This window comes from Jaculus jaculus, chromosome 7, assembly GCF_020740685.1.
Source record: "Jaculus jaculus isolate mJacJac1 chromosome 7, mJacJac1.mat.Y.cur, whole genome shotgun sequence".
NCBI classification, from domain to species: Eukaryota; Metazoa; Chordata; class Mammalia; order Rodentia; family Dipodidae; genus Jaculus; species Jaculus jaculus.
The window spans coordinates 121,536,862-121,563,964 of NC_059108.1; the positions used below are offsets into that span (position 1 = coordinate 121,536,862).

The window sequence follows — 27,103 nt, forward strand, 5'->3', positions numbered from 1 at the left end:
ATTGCAAATGAACTCCAAACACATGTGCAACCATATGCATCTGGCTTATGTGGGCTATTGGTAATCAAATCTGGGTCTTTAGGCTTCGCAGGCAAGCACCTTAATCACTAAGCCATGTCTTCAGCCCCACCTGAGTAATTTTGAATATAAATATTACTACAATGCACATTTTTACTCACTCTGTCATTGAAATCTTAGAATTTGTAAAAGGTAATTTGGCCATCATCAGATTATTTAAAATAGGCTAATTTATTCTGATTCCACATTTAGTAATCTACTGTACTAACCATTGCTGTAGAAACATTAACCAAAATGTCCAACTTGGGGCTGGAGAGATGGCTTAGTGGTTAAGGCATTTGTCTGCAAAGCCAAAGGACCTCAGTTCGATTCCTCAGGACCCACATAAGCCAGATGCACAAGGTGGTGCATGTGTCTGGAGTTCATTTGCAATGGCTGGAGACCTTGGTGCATTGATTCTCTCCCTCCCTCTCCCTCCATCTCTCTCTCTTTCTGCCTCACTCAAATAAATTTTTTAAAAAGTCCATCTTGTATAATAATTGGTAAATATCTTCCTATAACAGTTTTAGTCCTGGAATCATTATGTAAACTGATTGGCCTTTGTTGAATATATTATACTAAAAATTCATTTGCAATTTATCATGCAAACCACTTTCTCTTTTCTTTCAGGCCTGTATGTGGAATCAGAGGGAAAACTCTCATAATTAACCTCCCAGGTAGCAAGAAAGGATCTCAGGTAAGCATGCTTAACATTTATATGGTTTAGTGTGAGCACTTTTAACCAACTATGAGAGTATCCAACCTAAAATTTGAGTCCCCCACAAGATTGCTCAGTTTTGACACTAATTGCAAGTTCAAAACATTCTCAAAAGTTCCCCTTGGGCTTAGTAATTCATTAAAAAGTACAGAAGTCACTGAACCTTGAAATACTTCCAGTTGTAGTTTATTACAGGGAAAGGATACAGATTAAAATCAGCAAAAGGAAGAAGTGCATTGGAGTCCAGGAAAAAAATGCCAGCTGTGGTGCTTCATTGTGCTCTCCCTGTGTAGTCATGACTACCTTGCTCTCCTAGCATCAGTGTAGCCAGAGAATATTGCCAGTCAGAGAAACTTACCTGAACTGTTAATACCCAGACAGATGCTGTTGGCTTGTTTATTTAGTTGATTGTCAGTGTGAATGCATTGATTTAGAGAAAGTAGTGTGAAGTATGGGTAGATTTAAAGAAACAGCTAATCTACCCTCTAAAGGCATTGTTTACACTTTCATATTTTTTAAATAATTTACTAATTTTTCACCTTGATCTGCTATCTCATATGATGGATAAGAACTGTAGAAATTAGAGAAATAATTTCCTGTTTGTTAGACCAGTCATATAGTCATTTTCAGTTAGTATTACATCCTGAGGAGTCTAGAACTCACTTTCCAAATATATTTTAGACTACCAATATCAGTATTCTTATATTAATAACAATGCCAGTGTCACAACATATTACTGTATGGAAGTTTATTTAACCTAAAAGTGAGAGGCTAAAGGATACTGGATTACTAGAGTATTCCTTGAGCATTAACAGTTAACTAACCCATTGTCATATCAGTTGATCACAATATCGCCTAGAGTGATACAGCTCAGGTTTGTATGCTTTCCAGGTTCCAAAAGTAGTAGTCGACTCTGCAAAATGCGTCTTCATCTTTTCAAGCATCTGTTACAGTTGAGATGTGAAACAGTAACATCTCTTGTTCTGAGCCTCTATTGAGACACCACTATAATATTCTCTTCCCCTCACTGCATAACCTTTTCATTTATTTCTCTACCCCTGGCTTCTATTCCTCCTTCTTTCCATCTATACCTACCATTTTCCCATATTAGAAGAAATGTAAAGGTCAGTCACTACGCTGGTACATATTGCCACCAGTAATATTAGTTCAGCCATTACCTCCCACTCAGTCCAGCCCCAATCATGAAGGGTAGAGTTACACATATGAAAAGCTGCTGGTCTGTTTTAACCCATTAGGCAGTATAACTGCACGTACTATCTATACTAACTTGACCAGATGATATAAAGACAAAATTGGGCCTTGGGAATTCTGACATTTTGAGTTAAAGATATAATTACTTCTCTTGCTTATAAATCATTGGCACCCACACTTGTATGGTTGTACCTAAGATCACAGTATCATGTTGGAGGTGGAGAGGCAAGCTGACGGAGCAGGGTAGGGGGGCATGCTTGTTAAGAAAAAGAATCATAGTAATTCCAGCATCCTTTGCAAAATCCTTCACCTCCTGGGAAAATAAAGAAACCTAGCTAGTGGACGCTTTCCTTTCCATCCGCCCTTCCATATTGAGTGAGATCACATAGTCATGATAGCATGTAAGACAGTCCTTCATATCTTTATTTCCCCCAACTGAAGACGATAAATGTCTCAATGCCCAGTCCATTCTCCATCACTTTTTTTGCTTTGAAAATGTAAATTCTAGGACCTCTTAATAGCTTTAGGAGCTATGAGCATCAATCTGAATTATCAATGAGAGGAGAGCCTTCTTACTTCAGAATATTATCTTAGCCGTCTATAGTTTCTGGCTCACTTGCTAGTGAATAAAATAGTTTTGTCAGCATTTTGAACCTTTGAAGGCATAAGAGGAATATGCCCAGACCCAGGACTTTCTTTACCATAGCTTCCATTCATGTCATGAGCCTAACTTACCACATCTGGGAGAGTTGTTTGGATGAACATTGGCGTACCCTACTTTAATACATACCCTTAAATTCCTAAAATGATTTCATACAGCCATTCCCCATGTAATCTGTCTTCTAATAGATTCGTTTTTAATAGCCTTTCTGCCTGAACATGTGTGCATGTCATTGGACATTACTCATGAGACAGCCCCCCCCAAAAAAAAATAGATGGGGAGCATCACTAAGGTAGAGGACTTGCCTAACAAGGAAAGAGCCCTAGGTTTGATCCCCACTATAATAACTAAATAAATGAATAGAAATTGATGACAGATAGATAGATAGTAGATAGATAAACAGACAGAAAGAAAGAAAGTTGTTTTTATCTTCTCATGCCACCTGCAAAGTTGGAACACTACAAAAGACTGGCTTTACTAGTGACACTTAGCTACAAATTCAAGGTATTCCTAAAATAATTTAGTAACTCAGTAGGATTCACGGAACTTACTAAAGCTATTACATGCATGGTTATTGTTCATTACCCAAACACAGTTCAGATTTAGCTCATATCCCTGAAGCTAAATGTACATAGGGCAGAATGTAAGAGAAGTCCAGAATAAGCTGTCATGGTCCTTTCACCCATTGAATCATGAACATATTATTCTCCCAGCATAGACTTGTGACAATGTATAGAGTGTTGCCAGTGATAAAGGCCAACTTGAGCCTTTGCCATCCAGAGTTTTCAGGGTGTCTGACGTTTAAAGTCCCTATTTTTACCAAGCACGGCATTCCTAAGATCAGAAGAAAACCTCCCAGAAGCTAAGTAAAATGCCAGATCTCTCTTTGGTCAGGCCAACGTTCTTTATCAAACAATGCTTAAATAATAAATTATTGTGCCATGCAAAAAGAACTAAAAAAAAATTAGCCGTCCTTCCAGGTATTCCAATAATCCTCCCCAAATTTTTAAGATTGTTGACATGAGCTTGTGCCCTGCCCTAAGTTCCTCCATATTGTGGAAGACAGTGGTTTTTCATATTGTACCTTGCCTTGTTCAAGCAGAATTTGACTCCTTTTTAAGGATGGAGCACCTGAGTGGATGTGAATGGCACCAACTGTATGACACCCTCCATGCAAGAGGCTGATAAGTAACTTACTTCTTGGAATAGAAAGGATGTCATCTTATTTATCAGAGTCAAATTAGCCTGTATAAGCACATGGTTATATTAAAATCATATCAGAGAAAGTGGGCCCGCAGTGGACACACCAGACCAAGACATGTGTGTAGTTTTCTCACCTGGACCCCTGAAAAAGTAGACCCCTAACACCGTGATGGCTAAGGCTCCACCCACTTAGTATCTGAACACGTGGCACATGCATCATGGACCCACAGACAGAAAACTCCCAAGTCCCCTGGGGCTTCAGCTCCTGCTTCCTGACTGTCCATGCAGCTTCCTCAAATTGCTAGCTGCCTGTTCATTCCTTTGGCCCTGCCTTTCATTTGTACTTGAGTTCATCTGGAGCCAGTCCTGCCTTTGCACCTGGGCAGCCAGCCTCACCTCCGCCTCTCTGTTCCAACCGTGGTGCAGCTGCAGCCTGGCGGGCAGCAAGAGCAGCAGCTTCGGCAAGGCTCCAGAAATCGTTAGGCAACAAACGTGATGTTGCAGGAAGACGAGCATATCTGTTTCCGGTGTACCATTCTTACAACAAAGATGCTTCTGCACCTCTTAGATTTTAAAGATGTCACTTTAAATGTGAAGGGTAAAGACTTCTACCCATTTCCCGAATGTATTTGGCTATGTGGTCTAGCTAACTTTCAGTGATGTGCTATAGGTAATAATGACACCTGAAAAACAGCGTATTGATTTTTATTCAAAACGCTTTCCAATTTTATTCCTGTTTTTAACATACTGCAGTACTGTGTGATAGCTATACTTTATAACAGTAGTCAGAACCAAATAATCTGCTCCTCATGTTGATTGTTAGTTCTAGCATCTTGCTCTAACTAAAAATGTGACAACTTTCTTGTCTTTTGCATCCTACTCCTAGGAAAGCATCTGGAAACTCCATAATCATATCAAAATGGTGCTATAAGAATTATAGTATATACTCATTTAGTTTTGTGGTCTGTAGTTAATGGAAGTGCCATATGGCCATGCTTGTTTTATATTTTGCATTGAAAAGTCTGTGTGTCAAATATGATTCATTGTGGATGGATGGATGGATGGATGGATGGATGGATGGATGGATGGATGGTTAGATAGATAGATAGATAGATAGATAGATAGATAGATAGATAGATAGATAGATAGATAGATAGATGAAAATACAGACTTAAAATCAAGAATTAACTTGATAGTTACCATTTTATTTGTCAATAAAAAAAGCTTCATTTTACTTCCGTTTTTTATTTCTAACTTTTGTGGACAGGAATGCTTTCAGTTCATACTGCCAGCTCTACCTCATGCCATTGACCTTCTACGTGATGCCATTGTAAAAGTAAAGGAGGTGCATGATGAACTTGAGGATTTGCCTTCCCCACCGCCTCCTCTTTCCCCACCTCCTACAACTAGCCCTCATAAACAGACTGAAGACAAAGGGGTTCAGTGTGAAGAAGAGGAAGAAGAAAAGAAAGACAGTGGTGTTGCTTCAACAGAAGATAGTTCCTCATCACATATAACTGCAGCAGCCATTGCTGCCAAGGTAAGCCTACTGAGAGAGAGCCCCTAAGGACTGAGGCATGCACAAACGGATTCCTTATTCCTTCTATATCTTTCCATTTCATCCCTCACCAGTTTCATTCATCTTGAAGACATCCAAAAAAATGGAAATGAAATAGCCATTAAACTTATTCACTGTGTTCACTATCCTAATATAGATTCTCCATAGGCATTAAAGTTATAGCAACAATGATAATGTGACATTTAAGCACTCTTTGAAGTTGTCATTTTGTGGACCTATTAAATACACAATAATTATATATTCACAATCTCAAAACTTTACTAATTCTTAAAGAAAAAAAACAGAAGACCTCAGATGATTCACGAAAACTTTTAATTAATTTGGTAAGATAAATTATGAATTTTTTTCCTAGCATGGAATTTTAGGCCTGTGATCTAGCCACTCAAGAGGCTGAGGCAAGGCCAACCAGGGCTATGTAGTGACACCCTGTCTCCAAATAAAGAGTGAAATTAAGGGTAGGCACTCAAGACTAAAGAACTTGTATCACATTCAAAAGGCCTAAGATTCACTCTCCAGTTTTAAGTAGTTGGTGAATTTTCCTTAGCTAAGCATTAATTCAAATATTACTTGAAACAGATTATCCTAGCAAAAGAAGAAATGGACATATGTGCATATTTATTTCATAAAATAATAAACATTATTAAGGTAATGCTAAAGTACTACAAATTCTCTAAAAAATAAATATAGTGCCATGAAGAATTTGAGTAAATTTGGTCATCTAAAAGTCACAGAAAATTATTTACATCATTATTCAAAATTAGTAAAATCTACCTTGTCTATTGTAATATTTTTAGAACATAGCATATTACTTATAGGGATGATAATCAGTCATTCATTTATAATAATACAGGCCGACATTACGCTTCTCTGATGTGTAATGCTATATGATGTACTCTGTGAACATCCAGATATTTCATTGTGACCATAGTGAAGTTTTTGTTGAGAACATACAGATTAACATGATAAGTCAGTAAACGGTTCATTCACTGCACAGTACATGATTCCTGTCTTCAGATCACCCAGTACATCATTGAATCCTTGTGTGAATCTTAACTTCTACTGGACTTGTGTATGGTTTTTTGGAGATTTGGAGAAATAAGTCCATTTTAAAACCATTATATGTTCTTTAAGGGTAAAAGAGATAATGAATTTTAGTCATGAAGGAAAATGCTTATAGCATTTAAAACCAAATATAGTTTTGTCATTCTAGCTTTAGATAATTTTGGCATTTCATTGTTCCATTTATTTTCATCTTTTTTTTCTTTTTTGTCATTTTGCTTGTATAGTTTCATGTGTTCTTGTCACTATCACTATATTCATAATTGTTATGTGTTGTGCATTAGAAGCATCCATTCTACACCAATCCTGCTGTTATCATGGCACATGATGGGCAGCCCATTCCTGGTCTCATCAGTTATTCCCATCATGCAACAGGCAGTGCAGATGAACGGGTAAGACAAAGGCTTTTGCATTCATGATTTTGAAACATATATATACTATATTTAACAATAAGCTTTCATCACATGACTTTCAGGAAATTCATTACTCAGAAGTCATTTTTTCCTTGGCAGTATCAATGAATACCTTTAAGCAAATTGCCTGGCTTAATTGAAGTGGTCCCTTAAAGGGGAATTGTTTTGAATTGTCAGGTCCAAAAGAATTAATCAAGCTAATATTTTGACTTTTATTAAACTTGATGTTTTTTTCATGATTTTGCATCTCATTTTATTTTCCTTTTCTGTGTTTTCATTGCAGCCATTCAATTCTATAATTGCTAATCTTTTTGTATAAATCATTGAGAATGTGTATTCTTTCTTTCAGTCATTGAAAAATAAAAAATCAATAGTTTAAAAATAAAAACATAAATGGTTAATTATAAATCATTAATAGCGATAATTTAGACCATAGATGCAAATGAAAAGAAAATTCATCTCAATACATATTGTGTATTTAAAATACAAAGGAATGAAAACAGAAACCAAGCAATCAAATAAAAATTGTCTTTAATAACATAAGAAAAGGAAAAACACCCAAAATTTAGAGGAAAATAAAGCAACAATTTAGCATCAATAGTCTCTTGGGAAATAACACTATCTAGTGAATATTTTGACACTCATGTTCCACAGGGCCTGTCTGGATGGAAATAAATTTGTGTTAGTCAAAGGGTAAGTAGCAAATTTAAATGATAGTGAAAGGATTGTGAATTTTTTCTAGATATACCTTGTAATAAATATTCAAAAATGTACCAAGTTTGGGGACTGGGGAGATTGCTTAGTGGTTAAGGCATTTGCCTACAAAGCCAAAGGATCTCAGTTCAACTCTCTAGGACCCACATAAGCCAGATGCACGGGGGGGGGGGGGCATGCACCTGGAGTTCATTTGAAGTGGCTGGAGGCCCTGCTGTGTGTGCTTGCTCTCTCTCTCTCTCTCTCTCTCTCTCTCTCTCTCTCTCTCTCTCTCTTTTTCTCTCTCTATCTCTTTCTCCCCCTCCTTTTTCTCTCTCTCAAATAAGTAAATAAAATATTTTTTAAAAACATTTTAAAAATGTACCAAATTTGCAGTATGTCTTTTTATAATCTTACCTCATGGAGCTACTATAAGTAAAGTAATTGGAAACTTTTACATTTATAACCAAAATTATAAATTATCAGATTCTGAATTACAGATTATTATATCAAAAAATATTTGATAGGCTGGAGAGATGGCTTAGCAGTTAAGGCACTTGCCTGGAAAGCCAAAGGATCCAAGTTCGATTCCCCATGTAAAGCTAGATGGACAAGGTGGCACATGCTCCTAGAGTTTGTTTGCAGTTGCTGATGTACCTGTATTCTTTCTTTCTTCTTTTCTTTCTTTCTCTCTCTCAAACAATATATAAAATATATTTTTAAAAAATTATTTGATGCTGGACATGGTGGTGCATGCTTTAATCCTAACATTTAGGAGGCAGAGGTAGGAGGATTGCTATGAGTGCAAGGCCACCCTGAGACTGCATAGTAAATTCCAGGTCAGTCTTGGCTAGAGACCCTACCTTTTTGAAAAGCCAACAATTGTATATAACCAGTATCATTTAAAGTGCACGGAAAAGAAGTTGATTATTTCACATAATGGTTGTCTTAAGTTACTTGAGGCCATTTCTCTGGAGGAACTGGTAGAGAATGCCTATAGACTGTAGTAGTAGATGTGTAGATGTCCTCATGGTATCACTCAGTAACTTCTTATTTTTTAACTGGGATCTGATCCTTCACAAACTGAAGCAGTAAAGGTCTTTGTTTGTTTGTTTGTTTGTTTGTTTGTTGAGATAGAGTCTCGCTCTAGCCCAGAGTAACCTAGAATTCACTATGCAGTCTCAGGGTGGCCTTAAACTCATAGCAATCCTCCTACCTCTGCCTCCTGAGTGCTGAGATAAAAGGTGTGCGCCCAGCAGACATAGGTCATTTTAGCAGATGTTTAGTTTTGTAAGTAAGCTTACATTCCATTAATAGAGGATAATAAAAATCATGCATGAAAGTGTCCAATGTTCTTGGGCTTCCTCTTCCTGGAGTCCAAAGGAAAGAGTGAAAAAAATGAAAGAAGTGTAGGCAATAAAGGAAGGCCTTTAATACTCTTGATGCTTCTTAGTACAACTATGAATAGAAAGTTCCAGCCCATAATGAATTTGCAATTTAGCCAGTTACTGTTCTAGTTACTTCTTTACTTTCCCAAATTATTTTTTGCTTTTTTATAATGAAAGAGAAACCTGATCAATACACTAACTCTGTAGTAGTTACTAGTGACCTAATTACTACTTATTGCCAAACTTTATTGGATACCAGTAAACATTTCCTATTCCTTTTTACTATTACTACACTACATATTCCTGTCCTATAGTTTGTATATGTTGGTTGTATATAGTTTGTTTAGGTTGGTTTAATAAAGTCAGCATTTCCATTTCATATGGTAATAGTTGTTACTTCAAAAAACACAGCTCAGGCTGAAGATATGGGACAGAGGTTAAAGATGCTTGCTGCAAAGCCTGACAGCCTGGCATTGATTGCCTAATACCCATGCAAAGCCAAATGCACAAAGTAGCACATGCGTCTGGGATTTGTTTGCAGTGTCGGGAGGCCCTGGCATGCCCATTTTTCTCTCCCTCTGTCCTCTCCTCTCTCCTTTTCTCTCTTCTGTCTCTCTGTCCTAGCAAGTAAAGAAATTAATACAAAATAAAATACACAGCTCAAATCAGTTAGAGACATTGATTCTTAACTCTTGAATTTTATTTGATGTACTGGGAACACAAATTCTCTATTTCTTGCTGAATATGAATGAAGAAATAAATTGTCTTGGGATGATGGAAAAAGTTCTGCCATAATAAAATAAGGAAGAAGAACCCTGACTGGGGTGAGATAGAATCTCACTGTAGTTTTGATCTGCATTTCTCTGATACTGAAGATGTTGAACATTTTTTATGTATTTGTTGAGAGTTTACATTTCTTCATTTTTTAAGTGTCAGTTCAGTTTATTTGCACTATCATTGATTATATTTGCTCTTTCAGTGGTTGATTTCTTCATTTATTCTGAATATTAATCCCCCTACCTGTTAAGAACTTGGTAGAGGTTTGCCCTCATTCCATGGGCTTCGTCTTCCCTCTGATAATTCTTTTTTTGGGAGGGGGGTGAGTTAGGGTCTCACTCTAGCCCAGGCTGACCTGGAATTCACTATGGAGTCTCAGGGTGGCCTCGAACTCATGGCAATCCTCCTACCTCTGCCTCCCGAGTGCTGGGATTAAAGGCATGTGCCACCATGCCTGGCTCCTCTGATAATTCTTTACATTGTTGTCCAAGAGCTTTTAGTTTGATAAAATACTGCTTACTAATTCTTGCTATTATTTCCCAAGCTATTAAATCCTAATCAGAAAATCAGAAAGTCATTGTCTTTGCCTATATCTTGAAATGTTTCTGCTATGCTTTCCTCTAGAAATTTCAGTTTCACTTCTTACAAAGGGCTTTGGTCCCTTTTGTGCTGATGTTTGTACAGAGCCATAGTGACTCATTCAGTTTTCTGCATGTGGTCTTCCAGCTTTCTCAGCACTGCTTCTTTAGGTTGTCTTTTCTCCAGTGTAGGTTTTTGGTATGCCTTAGAGAGCCTGGTTGTTGTTGGTGTATGAGCTTATTTATAAATCTCCTATTCCTTTGATATTTCTACTTTTGTCACTACAGCTATATAGTATAACATGAAGCAACATATTTTGATACCTTCCCTTGTTCTTTTCATTCAAGAGTATTTTATCAGTTAAGGATGTTTTAAAGTTCTGTAAGAACCTTAGAATTTTTTCATTCATTTTGTATAAGGTATTCTACTGGGTGGAATTTTATTTAATGGGATGTGATGGGAATTTTATTTAATCTTTAGATTGATTTCAGTAATATGACAACTTTTTAATATTTTATTTATTTGCAATAGAAAGAAAGAGAGAATGGGTGCACCAGGGCCTTTAGCAACTGCAGGTGAATTCTAAATGCATGTACCACTTTGTTCATCTGACTTTACATGGGTACTGGGGACTCAAACCTGGGTCATTAGGCATTGCAGGCAAACATCTTAACTGCTGAGCCACATCTAATCTCTCCAGCTCAACATGACTTCTTTCAAAATTAATTTTGCAATTCATAAACATGGAAAGTCTTTCAGTTGTTTTTCCACTGTTTTGCAGTTCCATTGCAGAGGCTTCTTTTAATGCTAAATTTGACTTCAAGCCAAGCACTGTATCACATAGGAGAGGAGAAACTTTTGTCTTGTGACTGATCTTAGTGAAAATGTTTTCCCATTTATCATAATGTTGGCTGTAGGTCTGTCATTTATCCTTTATTATATTGGAATAGGACCATTCTATCCCTAGTCTGTTCAGGTTTTGATCATGAAGGACTGTTGGATTTTTGCTAAAGGTCTTTTCTCCATCTATTGAGGCGATCATGTGATTTTGATCCTTAAATCCATCTATGTAGCATGTTACGTTTATTGATTTGCATATATTGATCAATCCATGCATCTCTGGAATTAAGCTAATAAGATCATGATGAATAATCTTTTTAAATATTTTATTTATTGATTTACAAGAGAGCGAGGGAGAGAGGAAGGAAGAGGCAGCTAGAGAGACAGAATTGGCGTATGGGAGTACCAGGGCCTCAAGCCACTGCAAACTTCAGCCGCATGTACCACCATGCCCATCTGACTTATGGGTACTGGGGAATTGGAATTGAACCTGGGTCCTTGGGCTTCGCAGGCAAGCATCTTAACCACTGAGCCATCTTTCCAACCCACATAATGTTTTTGTTTTGTTTTTTTTAATTTTGAAGTAGGGTCTCATTCTAGCCCAGGAGGACCTGGAACTCACTCTGTATCCCCAGGCTGACCTCTAAACTCATGGTAAACTTACAACCTCTGCCTCCCGAGTACTAAGATTAAAGGAGCATGCCACCACACCCAGCAGAATACAGTTTTTATTCTAGGTAGCCATGAATCTGGCTTGAAAAACAAGTTTGCATTACTAAGGAAGAAGAGAGGAGCAGGGTGTAGGGTTACAGTTGTTTATATCTGCCAAGCCCTCTGATTATGTTTATTGTGGATTTCTAATGTGAAAGAATTTGTTGTTTTTCTTTTCACAGCTTACTAAAGTATTTTTAAAATTGCATTTAATTAGTAATTGGCTAGAAAACTATTCTTTTGTGTGTTTGTGCATGTTCACGTGGTTGAAAGTTACAGTGAGTTATGTGTGTGCAGGTTTGTGTGCACATGGTTTTAATTTTATATTGTGTGTGTGCATGTACGTGCAAATGTGGATGTGTGTATGCCATGGCATACAAGTCAAAGTCAGAAGACAACTTTTGGGTCAGTTCTTTTCCTCTGCCTTTTTTGAGGCAGGACACAAGCTTCTAGGAAATTCTTCTTTCTATGCCTACCTTCCCACCACTGGTACATCCACTGCCTTTGCATTTGGCTTGTTCTTGTTTATCAAGGCTGACTTAAGGTACATCATTGTTAGTCATTACAATCTCTCTGATATTTTTTAAATATTTTACTTATTTGTTTTGAAAAAGAGAGAGAAAGAGGCAGATAGAGAGAGAGGAGAATGCATACACTAGGGACTCTAGCCACTGCAAATGAACTCCAGCTACACGGGGTCCCTTGTGCATATGGCTTACTTGGATACTGGGGAATCAAACCTGAATCCTTAGCCTTCGCATGCATGTGTCTTAATCACTAAGCCATCTCTCCAGCCCTGTTTCTTTTTTGTTTTTTTGTTTGTTTGTTTTGGATTTTCAAGGTAGGGTCTCACTCTAGCCCAGACTGACCTGGGAGTCACTACATATTTCTCAGGCTGGCCTCAAGCTCATGATGTTCTTCCTACCTCTGCCTCCCTAGGGCTGTAGGTGCTTACAGCTATAAAATTCCCAGTTACGACTGCTTTCATTAAATCCCATAGGTTGTGGTATGTTGTATTTTCATTTGTGCTCGGGTCTAATAATTTTTGATAACCTGTTTATCATTCAATAACATGGTGTCAAATCTGCATGATCATGCGATTTCTATTCTTAAATCCATCTATGTGGCATGTTGCATTTATTGATTTGCATATGTTGATCAATCCCTGCATCTCTGGAATTAAGCTAATGTGATCGTGATGAATAATCTTTTTTAATATTTTATTTATTGATTTACGAGAGAGCGAGGGAAGGAGGAAGAAAGAGGCAGCTAGAGAGACAGAATTGGTGTACCAGGGGCTCAAGCCACTGCAAACTGTAGGTTTTCCTGACGTTTTATTTGCAGTGCTATTCAGATACGATACACAAAATCGTTTCACTTTTCCTATATTTGTTAAAACTTGCTTTGTGCTCTATTATCTGATCGATTTAAAGATATTTATGTTGAATTTCTTATTAAATTAAAATTAAAGAAAGTTATATAGGCTATTGAGGAGAATTCTGCACTCTCTGGAAGGAATGTTCTACAGATATCTGTTATGTTCACGTCATTAAACACAAATTTTTTATCAGGATTAAGTATCTATTGATGAAAGAAGGGTATTGAATTTACCCACTATTTTTTTAAATTTTTATTAGATATGGACATATTTAGTATGTAAACAACACAGGTTGGTACCATCCTTTTCCTCCTCCCTGTCCCTTTTCTGAAGAGGCCTTTTTCGTTGGGGATGCAGGTCAACCCCATGGGAATTGTGGATCATGCATTATGGGGTAGAGAGGCAATGTCTCTGTGTAAAATGTCCCAACTTGTAGCTCTAAGAATTTTTCTGCCCCCTCTTTCACAAAATTTCCTGAGCCACGCTGGGAGCATGTTAAGTCCACTTCAGTGATGGACACTTAGGAGCCTCTGGATCTCTGGTTTGATAGGTATTGAGTGTCCTCAGTGTCTATCTCCTTCACCCTTGTGCTGATATCAGATTCATTAAGACAGCAGCACTCTTGCTCATTTCCCCAATTCCTCCGTGGTTTCAGCTGGGGCTGGGGTGGAGTGCACTGGGTCATTTATCTCCTCAGGTCCAGCTCCCATCTGAAAAAGACAAGCAGATTCTCCAACATAGAGTGAAGTCAGCACTGGTTAAATGTCACCTACCATTACTGATTACTGTGTTGAGGTTTAACTTTACATCTTGTAGGAGTTGTTTTATGAATTTGAGCACAACATAGTTGAGTGCATATAATCAATATGATTAATTTTGGTTTGAAGTCTGTCTTGGTTTGCACTGTGTCATAACTTAACAACTGTTTGTTTCCTAGTTCCATTTGCTTCAAATGCTTTTTTTTTTTTATAGATGGGTTTCATTATTTAATCCTATTTGTTAGTCTGAGACTTGTTTTTTGTTCTGTTTTGTTTTTTGTTTTTTTGAGGTAGGGTCTCACTCTAGCTCAGGCTGACCTGGAATTCACTAAGTAGTCTGAGGGTAGCCTTGAACTCACAGCAATCTTCCTACCTTTGCCTCCTGAGTGTTGGGATTAAAGGCATATGCCACCATGCCCAGCTTGTCTGGGAGTTTTGATTGGGGAATTAACACCATTAATATTCAGAGTCCTTATTGAATGTTGTATATTAGTTCCTGCCATCTTGTTTTTTAGATTGTTTGGCGGTTTCATATTCTTTTTTGCCTAACTGTAGTTCTGCTGTAGTTTATCCTTTCCTAGAGCCTCATTGGTGTGATTATGTGTCTCTTCAATCCAAAGAATTCCAGTGATCTTCTATAGAGCTAGTTTAACCACTATCCCTCAACTGTGACACATAGTTTCACTGGGTATAGTATCTGGGTTGGAATTTGCTGGCTCTCATAGCTTTAAAGTGCATCATTCCTAGCTTGGCATGGTGGCACAAGCCTTTAATCCCAGGAAGAGAGGTAGGAGGATCTCCTTGAGCTCAAAATGAATCAGAGACTACATAGTGAATTCTATATCAGCCTGGGCTAGAGCAAGACCCTGTCTGAAAAACAACAACAACAAAAAAGGCACCACTACAAGTCCTCCTGGCTTTTAAAACTTCTGGTCAGAAATCTGCTATTATTCAGTGAGATGTTCCTTCTTTATATTTGTCTTGATATTTTTAACAGCTTCAAATATACTTTCTGTATATTTATTGGTTTAAGTGTAATGAGCTGTTGGTAAGTTTTTCTCAGGCCTTGTCTGCTTCAATTACTTTTTTTTTTCTTTTTATGTATTTATTATTAGAGAGAGAAAGAGTGAATGTGAGCACCAGGGCCTCCAGCCACTGCAAACAAATTCATGACACGTGTGCCACCATGGGCATCTAGCTTATGTGGGACCTGGGAAATTGATCCTGGGTTTTTAATCCCAGCACATGGGAGGCAGAGGTAGGAGGCTTGCTGTGATTTCAAGGCCACCCTGAGATGACATAGTGAATTCCAGGTCAGCCTGGGCTAGAGTGAGACCCTACCTTGAAGAAGAGAAAAAAAAAAAAAAGGAAAAAGAAAGAAAAAATTATTTATTTATTTGCAAGCAGAGAGAGAGAGAGAGAAAGAGAGAGAGAGAGAAAGAAAGAAAGAAAGAAAGAAAGAAAGAGAGAGAGAGAGAGAGAGTGGGTACACCATGGCCTCCAGCTGCTGCAAATAAACTCCAGATATATGTGTCACTGTGCATCTGGCTTTGCGTAGGTAGTGGGGAATTGAACCTGGATCATCAGGCTTTATAGGTAAGCACCTTAACCACAGAGCCATCTCTCTAGCCCTGTAAGTGCTTCTTTATAAGCTGAATTAGAACAGTATGTTAGCCAGTTAATCAGTTATAACTACAGGGTTTTTGGTAGTATGTGAAATGGACTCTCTGCACAAAATGTTTTGTGAATAATCTGAACTAAGCATGATTAACATATCTATCTACCAATGACAGAAGCTCTAATGTAGGAGATATATTAGATGGTTGATCTAGTTTTAACAAAGGACCCAGGTTCTATTCCCCAGTACCCATGTAAAGCCAGCTGCACTAGGTGGCATATGTATCTGGAGTTCATTTGCAATGGCTAGAGCCCCTGGCACACCCATTCTCCCCCCCCCCTTTCTCTCTCTCTGCCTCTACCTCAAATAAATAAATAATTTAAAAAAGAAACAGGAATAAAAAAGTAAAGCAAAATGACATCTCCAAAAGATTATAACTTCAATACTGAATCAGAAAATATTGCAATGGCTAGGCAGCAATCTTTGGACTTAGGAGTCAGAGGCAGGAGGATCAGGAGTCTCAGGCCAGCCTGGGCTACACAGTGAGACCCTAGTATCAAAATACAACTACCTGACCTGTAGGCACAAGCTTGTAAAAATTTCTAGGGAATCAAACAGAAAAGGCTGTGTAGTTATCAGAAGGGGTACATGCTGACCAAAAATCTATAGTCTAATAGCAAAATAAAACTATAAAAGCAGAAAGGAAAACATATAGTCTGTCGTGTATGTATTGGTGTGTTCTCGGGAGCTTCTTACTGCCAGTGAGAGAGAGAGGAAGGGAGAGAGAAAGAGAAGGGGACCAGAACCATGCTTATGGACAGGGAGCCTGAAAAACTGGCCACAAATAACATTTTCTAGCAAAGGAAATGACACCTCAACCTTATTATAACCTAGCCATAAGCACTGCAAACACTTCCAGTGACAGAAAAAAGATGATTAAAAAAATCTGACTAAAAGGAAGGGAGGAGGGTACTTAATAGGTTGGTATTGTATATATGTAAGTACAATGATTGAGATGGGGAGGTAATATGATGGAGAATGGAATTTCAAAGGGGAAAGTGTGGGGGGGGAGGGAGGGAATTACCGTGGGATTTTTTTTTTTATAATCATGGAAAATGCTAATAAAAATTAAATTTAAAAAAAATCTGACTAACAACTTAACCCTAGATGCCTAAGTCCCAATGCCTGGCAAAAAAAAATTTTTTTTAATTTTTATTTATTTATTTGAGAGCGACAGACACAGAGAGAAAGACAGATAGGGGGAGAGAGAGAGAATGGGTGCGCCAGGGCTTCCAGCCTCTGCAAACGAACTCCAGACGCGTGCGCCCCCTTGTGCATCTGGTAACGTGGGACCTGGGGAAACGAGCCTCGAACCGGGGTCCTTAGGCTTCACAGGCAAGCGCTTAACCACTAAGCCATCTCTCCAGCCCGCAAAAATATTTTTAAAATAACACTTTCTCTGCCTGGGGAGATGGTTAAAAGGTGCTTATTTATAAAGCCTGTCACAGTAGGTTCAATTCTCCAGTAGGCACATAAAGCTAGATGCACAAAGTGGTACATCATCTTGTATTCATTTACAGCAGCAAGAGGTCCAGCTGCAGCCATGCACACACATTCTCGTTCCCTCTTCCTCCCCCTCCAACCCCCATGCTCACAAATAAGTAAATGCATCTCACTCTAATCCAGGTTTACCTGGGATTCACGATGCAGTCTCAGGGTGGCCTCAAACTCACAGTAATCCTCCTACCTCTGTCTCCTGAGTGCTGAGATTAAAGGCCCCACCACACTCTGTTTAAAGATATTTTTTAACAAGAAGCTGTTTCTCTGTTGCATCCACAAGAATTTTATGAGGGCTGGAGAGATGGCTTAGCGGTTAAGCGCTTGCCTGTGAAGCCTAAGGACCCCGGTTCGAGGCTCGGTTCCCCAGGTCCCACGTTAGCCAGATGCACAAGGGGGCGCACGCGTCTGGAGTTCGTTTGCAGAGGCTGGAAGCCCTGGCGCGCCCATTCTCTCTCTCTCCCTCTATCTGTCTTTCTCTCTCTATCTGTCACTCTCAAATAAATTAAAAAAAAAAAAAAAACGAACAAAATATTTAAAAAAAAAAAAAAGAATTTTATGAAGAACTTAAGTATCTTACTGAACTCAAGATCTATTGGTTTACCAGTTTTGTATAGTGAAAGTTTTATTATAGTTAATCATAGCATCCAAAGGATCAGTATTAAAAGCTCCGAAAAGCCACATGATATTTTCTGAAGTAACCATTGTAGGCTTTCCTATATAATCAGTCTTTATAATTATTTCATATTCTGTATAGCATACATAGCTGTCTAATTGGAGTTTTAGGATATGTAATCTGTTAATGTTTTTAAACACATAAGTTCCTGATAGGGTATGCATGTTGAAGTTAGACACTGGGCTTAGAAACTCATTCTAACATCTGCCATAGAGACTTAATATATAGTGTCTCCTACAGCTAAACTTCTTCTTATGGCTGCCTTGGGAAATTGACTCCAGTTATTGTGAATTTGCTTCTAGCTATCCCAAACTAAATCTAGATAACAGAGGATACCTATTACATAGATCTTCAAGGTTTTTATAATTTTAAATGGTTTCAAAAGAAATTTCTATTTGATAAAAAATTAATGATTAGAAAGAGAAATTTGTGTTCATGTATCAAGTTCCTTAGTGTCAAATACAAACTGTTGTTATATTGGCAGTATAAAAGACTACAACATTTGAAAGGAGAATGATAGTTTGGCTATGTATTCTGATTTTGATAATATAATTCTCTGTTTCTTCTTTTACAAATGTCTTTCCAACCTATCAGATTAGTTTAATATAGAAAGCAACAATAATAGAAACTATTGCTGTTGAGCCAGTATATCAATGTTAAATGTTTCACTCATAACCACATGTTAGATTGCTTCTTATAAAAATTTTTCATGATGCATTATTTGTCAGAAGAAATAATATAATTCTAAAAGTTGTCATATGTGTGTGTGTGTGTGTGTGTGTGATGCTATATGAGAGATATGCTGCAAAAAGTACCCTAAAAATAGATATTGTCAAATTTCTCACACTATTAAACTGTAGTGGTTTTCCTTTTATAGATTCCAGACTCCATCATTTCTCGTGGTGTTCAGGTGCTCCCACGAGACACAGCCTCCCTCAGCACTACTCCTTCAGAATCACCTCGTGCTCAGGCCACATCCCGCCTCTCTACAGCTTCCTGCCCAACACCAAAAGTAAGTACAACTCCTTAAATCTTTCACTTCTCTGCTATGAAATCTGAGAAAACTAACCAGCATTCCCCTGCTTGTTAAGTTTGGATTGCATGCAAAATAATTTAAAAAATGAATGCGATATAAGATAGCTACCACTCATTGTTTCATAAATTATCATATTAGGCCAATGGTAGGACAAGAGGTAGTTCATGTAATATGCCTACTTTTGCATCACAGTTAGGTATCACTCTCTATAGCTCTTTGTTTTGGAACTGTTATTTTTGTACAGTCATCAGTGTAGATGTAAAATAATTTTTTATACTGATGATGAAAACATTTGGGGGTAACTGACAGGTACTGGCACAAAGAGTTACTTTTTTTTTTACTTGTTTAGGCTGGGGTAGCTCCCTGCTCTAGTATCATTCCAAATTTTTTCAAACATATATTCAACTTGGAATGCTGCTGCCTATTATTTGGAAACAAATCTAAATTTGTTAGAAAGTTTTAATGCCAACCTTTCGGGGAGGGAGTGAGTTCTAGTCTTCATTTTTTTTATAATCTGTCATGGAATTGTGGTGGGGAAAATTAGACACTAGTTGCTGTTTCACATCTTTGTCTGTAAGATAAATTAACTAGTAAATCTCATTTCCATTGTGACTGCTTTCTGCTCAAATATCTCTTCTGTGGTTAAGCTATTTGTTCTTTCAAATTCTTTATGTGATGAAAACAAAATTGTTACTAAAACACTACCAGCATTTTTTTTATTATTTAATGACAGTGTTGGCTACCAAGCTGCCCACTAAATATATTCTAAGCATATGAAAGTTGATTTTTTTCAATGTTTCCTTTTTCCTTTGTCATCAAATTTAAAGATATACATACTTGTCTCCCACAATTCCAGCTTTTCTATCATTTTTTATGAGCTATATTATAATTGTGTTTGATTAGATGTAATATGTTTTGTGGATACTACAGTTTTTTTTATATATGATTAAAGAACCTTCTTAACAATATCTTCATGTTCTTCTTAATATTACTTTTATACATTGTTCTATTTAGACAGCTGTCAAAAGCATGCAATATTAATTTTATCTTTTAAATAGGAACTATAAGAAAATTCTGGGCATAAAATATTAGTTAGTGCTACTGTGTACCAAGCACTTACATTTTAACCTCAATGAAATAATGGAATTCAAGACCTGAATGGCCTAGAAAAATCTTATCCATGTTATTATATTACTAAAGTAAAATAACCTATTATTTAGCCGGGCGTGGTGGTGCACGTCTTTAATCCCAGCACTCGGGAGGCAGAGGTAGGAGGATTGCTATGAGTTTAAGGCTAATCCCAGCACTCAGGAGGCAGATATAGGAGGATCCCTATGAGTTAGATGCCATCCTGGGACTACAGTTAGTTCCAGGTCAGCCTGAGCTAGAGTGAGACCCTACCTCAAGAAAAAAAAAAAGAGAGAGAGAGAGAGCTGGAAAGATGGCTTAGTGGTTAAGATGCTTGCCTGCAAAACCTTAGGCCCAGGGCTCTATTCTCCAGTTCCTACTTAAAGCCAGATGCACAAGTTGGCACATGCATCTGGAGTTCCTTTGCAGTGACTAGAGACCTTGGTGTGTTCATTCATTCTTTCTGCCTCTCTTTCTGTTTCTCTTTCTCTCTAAATGCAAATAAAGATATCTCATCTTTAAGAAAGCTTAAACTATGTGCATAAATGTTTTTCAAAAATGTTTTAAGCTAAATTTAATTATATGTAATAGTTCTTAAGCATCAAAACAGGTTATTTACAAAGATTTTGAATATAACTTAAAAATTACTTGTACTTTTAAATTCATCACAGTAAAACTCTAAAACTAAAATATTTAACATTTATCAAATTAATGTACTTACTGAAAGGCTTCAGTGTTACAAGTAACTTCTATTTATATATTTCATTATTTTACACTTAGATGTCAAAACTGGCAGTGAATTCAAGTAAGACACTGTATTTTTATCTATAACTAACACTAGATTCTCTTTAGAAAAATATTTGCATTACCAGAATTGTACTTTAAAGATAAAATTATTAGGTGTGTTTGGTTTTTCCTGCCTATAATCCCAGCATTTGCTAGACTAAGGGAGGAAGATTACCATGAGTTTGGAATATAGAGTGAGGCCCTGTCATAAAAGAAAACAGAAAAAATAGGTAAAATTATTGTATTTGTGTAATTATAGAAATATATTTCAAATACTGAATTAAAATACTAATATAATAAAAGAAGCTATTTTGAATATTAGTATTTAGAATTAGCAGGTTATGATTGTTTAACTGAATCTTCATGACATAGTCTTGTAAGCTCTGTTGTATCAGTGGCTAGCAATAGCCCTGGTCTGCATGAACTTTACACTGTAGACAAAGTCATGTTAAAATAAACTAGAAAAACATTTTAATAGTTATAATTTGAAGACAATTTAAAATTATAAATCTAGACCCATAGCGAGAAGAAAACAAAAAAATGTGTATTGGGAAATGCAATTAGATAGATTGATCACAGAATATTTCTCTAAGAACTGATATTTTACCAGTACATCAAGAATACAAAAATGACTTTTTGTGCTGCATGGAAGTTTTAAAAGTTATATTCAACAATAATGACCATTTGAATTACACTTGTCACCAACAATGTTTAGAGTAAAAATTTTCATTCCTTCTCATTTCAAGGTGTTCTTTTTTAATTGCTTTGAAACCCTTTCTCCCTTGAGTCACACTTCAAGACCATACTCAGTTTTTAGCACTTAGCTGTATTCCAGAGAAAATATTTATTTTAATTTCTTAATTATTAAAATTTGGAACAAAGGACTGGAGAGATGACTTAGTGGTTAAGTCATTTTCCTGTGAAGTCTAAAGACCCAGGTTCGATTCCCCAGTTCCCACATAAGCCAGATGTACAAGGTGGCATATGCATCTGGGGTCTGCTGTGGCTGGAGGCCTGGGCATGCTCATTCTCTCTATCTGCCTGCCTCTTTCATGCTTTCTCTTTCTCTCTCAAATAAATAAATGATTTTTTTTTTAATTTGGGACACAAAGGAAGTAAAAAATGATTGATTCTTGGGGCTGGAGAGGTATCTCAGTGGTTAAGGTACTTGCCTGAAAAGCCTAACAACCTGAGTTCAATTCCCCAGTGCCCTTGAAAAACCAGATGCACAAAGGGCAGCATACATCTGGAGTTTGTTTGCAATGGCTTTAGGCCCTGGCCTGCCCATTCTCCCTGTCTTTCTTCCATCTGTCTCTCTCTGCTTACAAATAAATAATTTTTTAACTATTGGTTCTTAAGTGTGTAATAAAAAGCACTGGATTGTGATATTATTATCGGTATTAAGAGGTAAAAGAGAAGCAGCAAATTTCCAAGGTTACAAAAAGAGGATATTGCATATTGATTTGAATGTGTTCCGTCTAAGGTATGTGTGAGATATCCAAGGAATGATATAGACACAAAGTTGACAATATATTTTAAATTTGACATTCTTATATTTACTACATCTTGCTTGTAATATTTATAATTCAGTATATACCAATAAAGCTATAGAAAACATATGTCTCAGATTAAGCATGCAATCTGTCATGTGCAGAAATATATGTGCAAATGAATTTTCTTCATATCAGAATTACCATTCAGTCTCGAATGATCAGCATTCAAAAGAGTACTTGGTCTGGTAATAGAAGATCTGGATTACAATACTTGCTTCTCTACTTAATGACCACACTACATTAGGCAAGTTGCTTTACACTAATGAGCTTTGTGTCTGTTTGAGACTGGCAATCCCCGTCACCATAACAAGTTTCTTAATTTATTTAAATAAGTGTTTGGGAAAGCAGTGGGGAGCAAGTAGACAATGTCTCCAGCCTTGAGAAATAGAAAAATAAAGCAGGAAACTACCATTTAGATGTAATAAGTTAGCAACTAGAGTACAGAATATTTGGGGAACTATCTTCAGAAACACTCAACTAAGTTTTTGTGAAAATTCAAACTGGCTGTGTGGTGTAGGTCAGTGGTAGAGGACTTGCCTAGCATGTCTTCTCAGCACTGGGGGGGAAGGGGCGTAATAATAGCCATGTTGCCACAGGCCTGTAATACCAGCACTTGGTAAGCTAAGGCAAGAGGATCTTGAATTCAGTGCCATCCTGGGTCATATAGCATGACCCTATATTAAAAAAATATAATGTTTAAATAACCAATTTATGATTCAAAACTAGGTTTCAACCTTTCCCACTGTAAGCTTTATTGCTGGACAGGAGTTAAGCTGAAAGAATTTCTGTCCTTTACATATGTACAATTATTTCTCTAGATAGGAACAGTATTAAACATATTGTAGATTAATAGCTTCTATATATACTGTAACTGCAAATCCTTGATTGTTCATTAATCCATATGTAGATCCTTCAGCTGTAATGTGAAGAAGTTTTTGTGCATAATGTACTGCTTTGACTTTTTTCTGTTGAACACTCTTTACAATCCAATGAAGACAACCATGTATAAACTTTTCTAAACAGTTCTTCATAGATTGACATTTTTTTCTCGTGGGCAAATTTTTTTTGTGGAATAACACAATATGTTATTGTTTATAGGAAAATATTTTTATATCAGACATTTTCTTACAATGAATTCTTACTGAAATAAATGTTACTCCCCTTGCTTTATGACAGTGAAAAATGGAATAGTCACATTTTCCTTTGGGCTTTAAAGAATAGAAAAAAATATATGAAGACAGGAGGAAAAAAAGACTTTTATGCCCAGATTTACCAGAATATTGTGGTTATGCTTATAAAGAAAGAAGACAAATACTGTTACTATGTAACTGAACTAAAATTATTTAGTTATTTAAAGGTATATTATTGAAATAATTTTACATGAAGGACATATTCTTGCTAAAGACTAAAATCTAATCTTACATTAAACAAAATGCACAATTAGAACTTCTTTTTTTAAGTTTGTGTCATTTGACCAAAAGATCTTAGCCGGACGTGGTGGCGCACGCCTTTAATCCCAGCACTCGGGAGGCGAGGTAGGAGGGTCACTGTGAGTTCGAGGCCACCCTGATACTATATAGAGAATTCCAGGTCAGCCTGACCTAAAGTGAGACCCTACCTTGAAAAACCAAAAAAAAAAAAGATCTTATATTACCCTAGTTAAAATATTGTTTTAAACTCAGTGTTTGCAATATATATAATCTGAAAGCAATGTGGTTTTCTTTATAAACATGACATTATTAATTCAATACCATATTTTATAATTTCACAGTAGGTTGTCTCTAGAATACGAACTCTTAAAGAGGTAAATAATTCCAAATAGCCTCTGTTAATATGGGTATGTCTGGCAATATTTTCTAAACTACAATTAAAGCTGAGAAAATTTTTTATATTTACTTACTATTGGCTTAAAAATAACAAGAGTAAAGCTTTTACATGTTAATATAAATCATATTTTTCCAAAAACAAGTATATATGTAATATATATTATATGCAAACTGGAAAAAATAATTTTGTTTTACTTTTCTTTCAAGTGCCTGTTTAATTGAAGACATGTGAATTCTCATATTTGCTTCTGTATTATCTGTTGTGGTGTTATTTTCATTGAAGAACATGAAGAAACAAATCCACCCCCCACATACAATACATATATACGTATATATGAAATAAATATTAACATTTTCTAGTAATTGTGGATGTTTGTACTATCATACTAAGAATTTATAATTGTTTGTTAAAGGTTACTTGACATCCAGCATCTTCAGCCCCCTGTAAGAACACTCCATACTCTAGTCAAAAAATTTTTTAAATTCATTTGCCTATGTTGTACTTTGAATGAATATTTTTCCCCAGGCATGATTTTGGGACACATATATTAATCATTTGAAAGTTCAAATTCTTCCAAATATTGTCGTAGTTTGTTTATTAGTATATCACTCAGCTCATCTAAAACTCTTAAAAGTATCAAAAGCTCTAAGGATCTGGATTATTCTTATCTCTTGCCTAAAGGCAAGATTTGTTATTCCCTAAACAGTCTGAATCCCTTCCTAGGGATGAGCTCCCCTTTTCCTAAAATTGATTCCCCCATTCAGAACCTATATATAATCTCAACTTGGGTCTCTGGGTGGGCTTTACCCTTCCTACCTTCTCACAGGCAGCTCTTCATAATATCTCCTCTTTCCTTCTCTTAATCTAATAAAGTCTCTAAACTTAAAAAAAGAAAAACATCTCTAAGCTCATGGTGGCAAATATACATTTTTTTCAATTCAATTCTCATTTTGCTTAGAAGTTAGAAACTTATCATCAGCAAGCAAGCAGAAAATATTGTCATCTGTCCTTAAGTAATATATTCAGCTATTCCTTGATTCTTTTCAAGTAAATATTACATTCCTTATAAAAACTAGCTACTTCAGCTTAAAAATGTTATAGTTGAATAGTAGTTTTATGACAAAAAGCATTATTTGGTATATAAAATATTTTATTGATATTTCTTATTTTACCTTAATCAAGGGTGATGTTTTAATTAGTTTAATTTTTAGTGTTTCATTTTGGATAATATTAAGTGAAATTAGCTTTTAAAAAATAGTACATGTCAGTGAATAACTTAAAGTAACTATTCATGCTATTTGGGTACTCTTTCTTGATTTACACTATAGTATTAACCCAACATTGCTTTGTAACCTTAATGCAAATGTCACTGTATGGGGAAATAATGTCTTACTAATATTAGGAAAATAATTTGACCTAATGAACTACTGAAAGTGTCTCAGAAACCACCATGGATCCCATACTTAAACACTAGTATGATCAAATGGGAAAACTAGCATTTTTCTTAATACCGTGGGTCAAAAGTGATGTATGCCAAGTCTTACTTCTTCCATATTTTTATAGGAACAGTTACAGTAATGTTCTCAACCATAGAGATTTAATACTTCATACCAGTGACCAGCAGTACTAGGCTTAAGCATTATAACAGTTCATCCTTACTGAGTTTCAGACTGATTCTTGGGTAGAGAATAGTTGTTTCTCTTTTACTCAAAATAATGTAAGATTTCATAAAAGTCTTAAAGATATAAGATTCAAAATTATGATTTTCAACCAACAGCACTCACTTCAGTATGATACTACTTCTTAAGTTGTTTATCAACCCAGCACTAGCCTAGGATATCCTGAAAACTAATTGGGATACAAAGTCCACTTCTGATTAATAAACTACTTCTTGGCACATAATTTTATTTAGCATATTTTCAGGAATGGCTCATTTTTTAAATATTTCATTCATTCATTCATTCATTCATTCATTAACAGAGAAAGACCAGGAGAGAGAGAGAATGGGCATGCCAGAGTCTCTAGCAAACAAAACTAGATACATGTGCCACATTGTGCATCTGGATTTAACATGAGTGCTAGGGAATCAAACCCAGGTCATTAGGCTTTGTAGGCAAGCATCTTAACCACTGAGCAATCTCTTCAGCCAGAAATGGCTCATTTTAAAAATTAGTCTGGGACACTTAAAATTTGAGAAAGTTGGGGCTGTCATATGGCTCAATGATTGAACACTGGCTTAGCAATACAAGGTCCTGGATTCACTCATCAGCACCAAGAAAAAAAGGGTGGAGATAGAGGGAGAGAGAGGGAGGGAGGAAAAGAAAAAATTAAGAGATTTCAAGTAAAAAACAAATTTTTATCATTTCCTAAAAAGTTAGATTAATGATACTGGACTAGCAGTGACATACAAATATTCAGCTGGCATTCTTTAGACATGCCAAATTATTTTATTCATTTACTGTAACTGATTTAGTTTGTAGTTTATTATTGTCCTGTTTCTCCATCTTTATAACATTATGTTTCTTTTTATTCTTTACTCTAATTTTATAGAAAAGCAAAATAAAACTTGGTTCTATTATTTCCTTATTTTTTATTCTAATTGGACAGGCACTACTAAGTATAGTAGAATTATTCATATTTTGATAAAACAGATCAGCTAATAATGGTAACAATATATATTAGCTCAATTTTAAGTTTGCAAGTTACCTTCAGAATTTTACATGAATTTCTGTTTTTTCATTCATCTCGGTGTCACTTCTGCTTTATACATAATAGTAATTTAAGTGGAATATTCTTTGTGATAATTGATTGTTCTTGTCAATTTGATGGCTCCTTATAGTTTTTTTTTAATGTTTATACCATTGCCGGGCGTGGTAGTGCACGTCTTTAATCCCAA

The 27,103-nt window shown here is 36.2% G+C and overlaps 1 protein-coding gene across 10 annotated transcripts in view; it reads left to right on the forward strand.

The window, feature by feature from the left end:
- The window catches only part of Gphn (gephyrin), a 450,651-nt gene that overhangs the window by 246,153 nt on the left and 177,395 nt on the right, over nt 1-27,103 (forward strand). For 5 of the 10 annotated variants that reach the window (XM_045154682.1, XM_045154684.1, XM_045154685.1 and 2 more), the window contains exons 6-9: nt 688-754; nt 5,119-5,391; nt 6,774-6,881; nt 18,755-18,889. In XM_045154682.1, coding sequence (XP_045010617.1) covers nt 688-754; nt 5,119-5,391; nt 6,774-6,881; nt 18,755-18,889 — 583 coding nt within the window. The remainder of the gene's footprint in view (nt 1-687; nt 755-5,118; nt 5,392-6,773; nt 6,882-18,754; nt 18,890-27,103) is intronic. The other 5 variants (XM_045154686.1, XM_045154688.1, XM_045154689.1 and 2 more) reach the window with 1 other exon arrangement.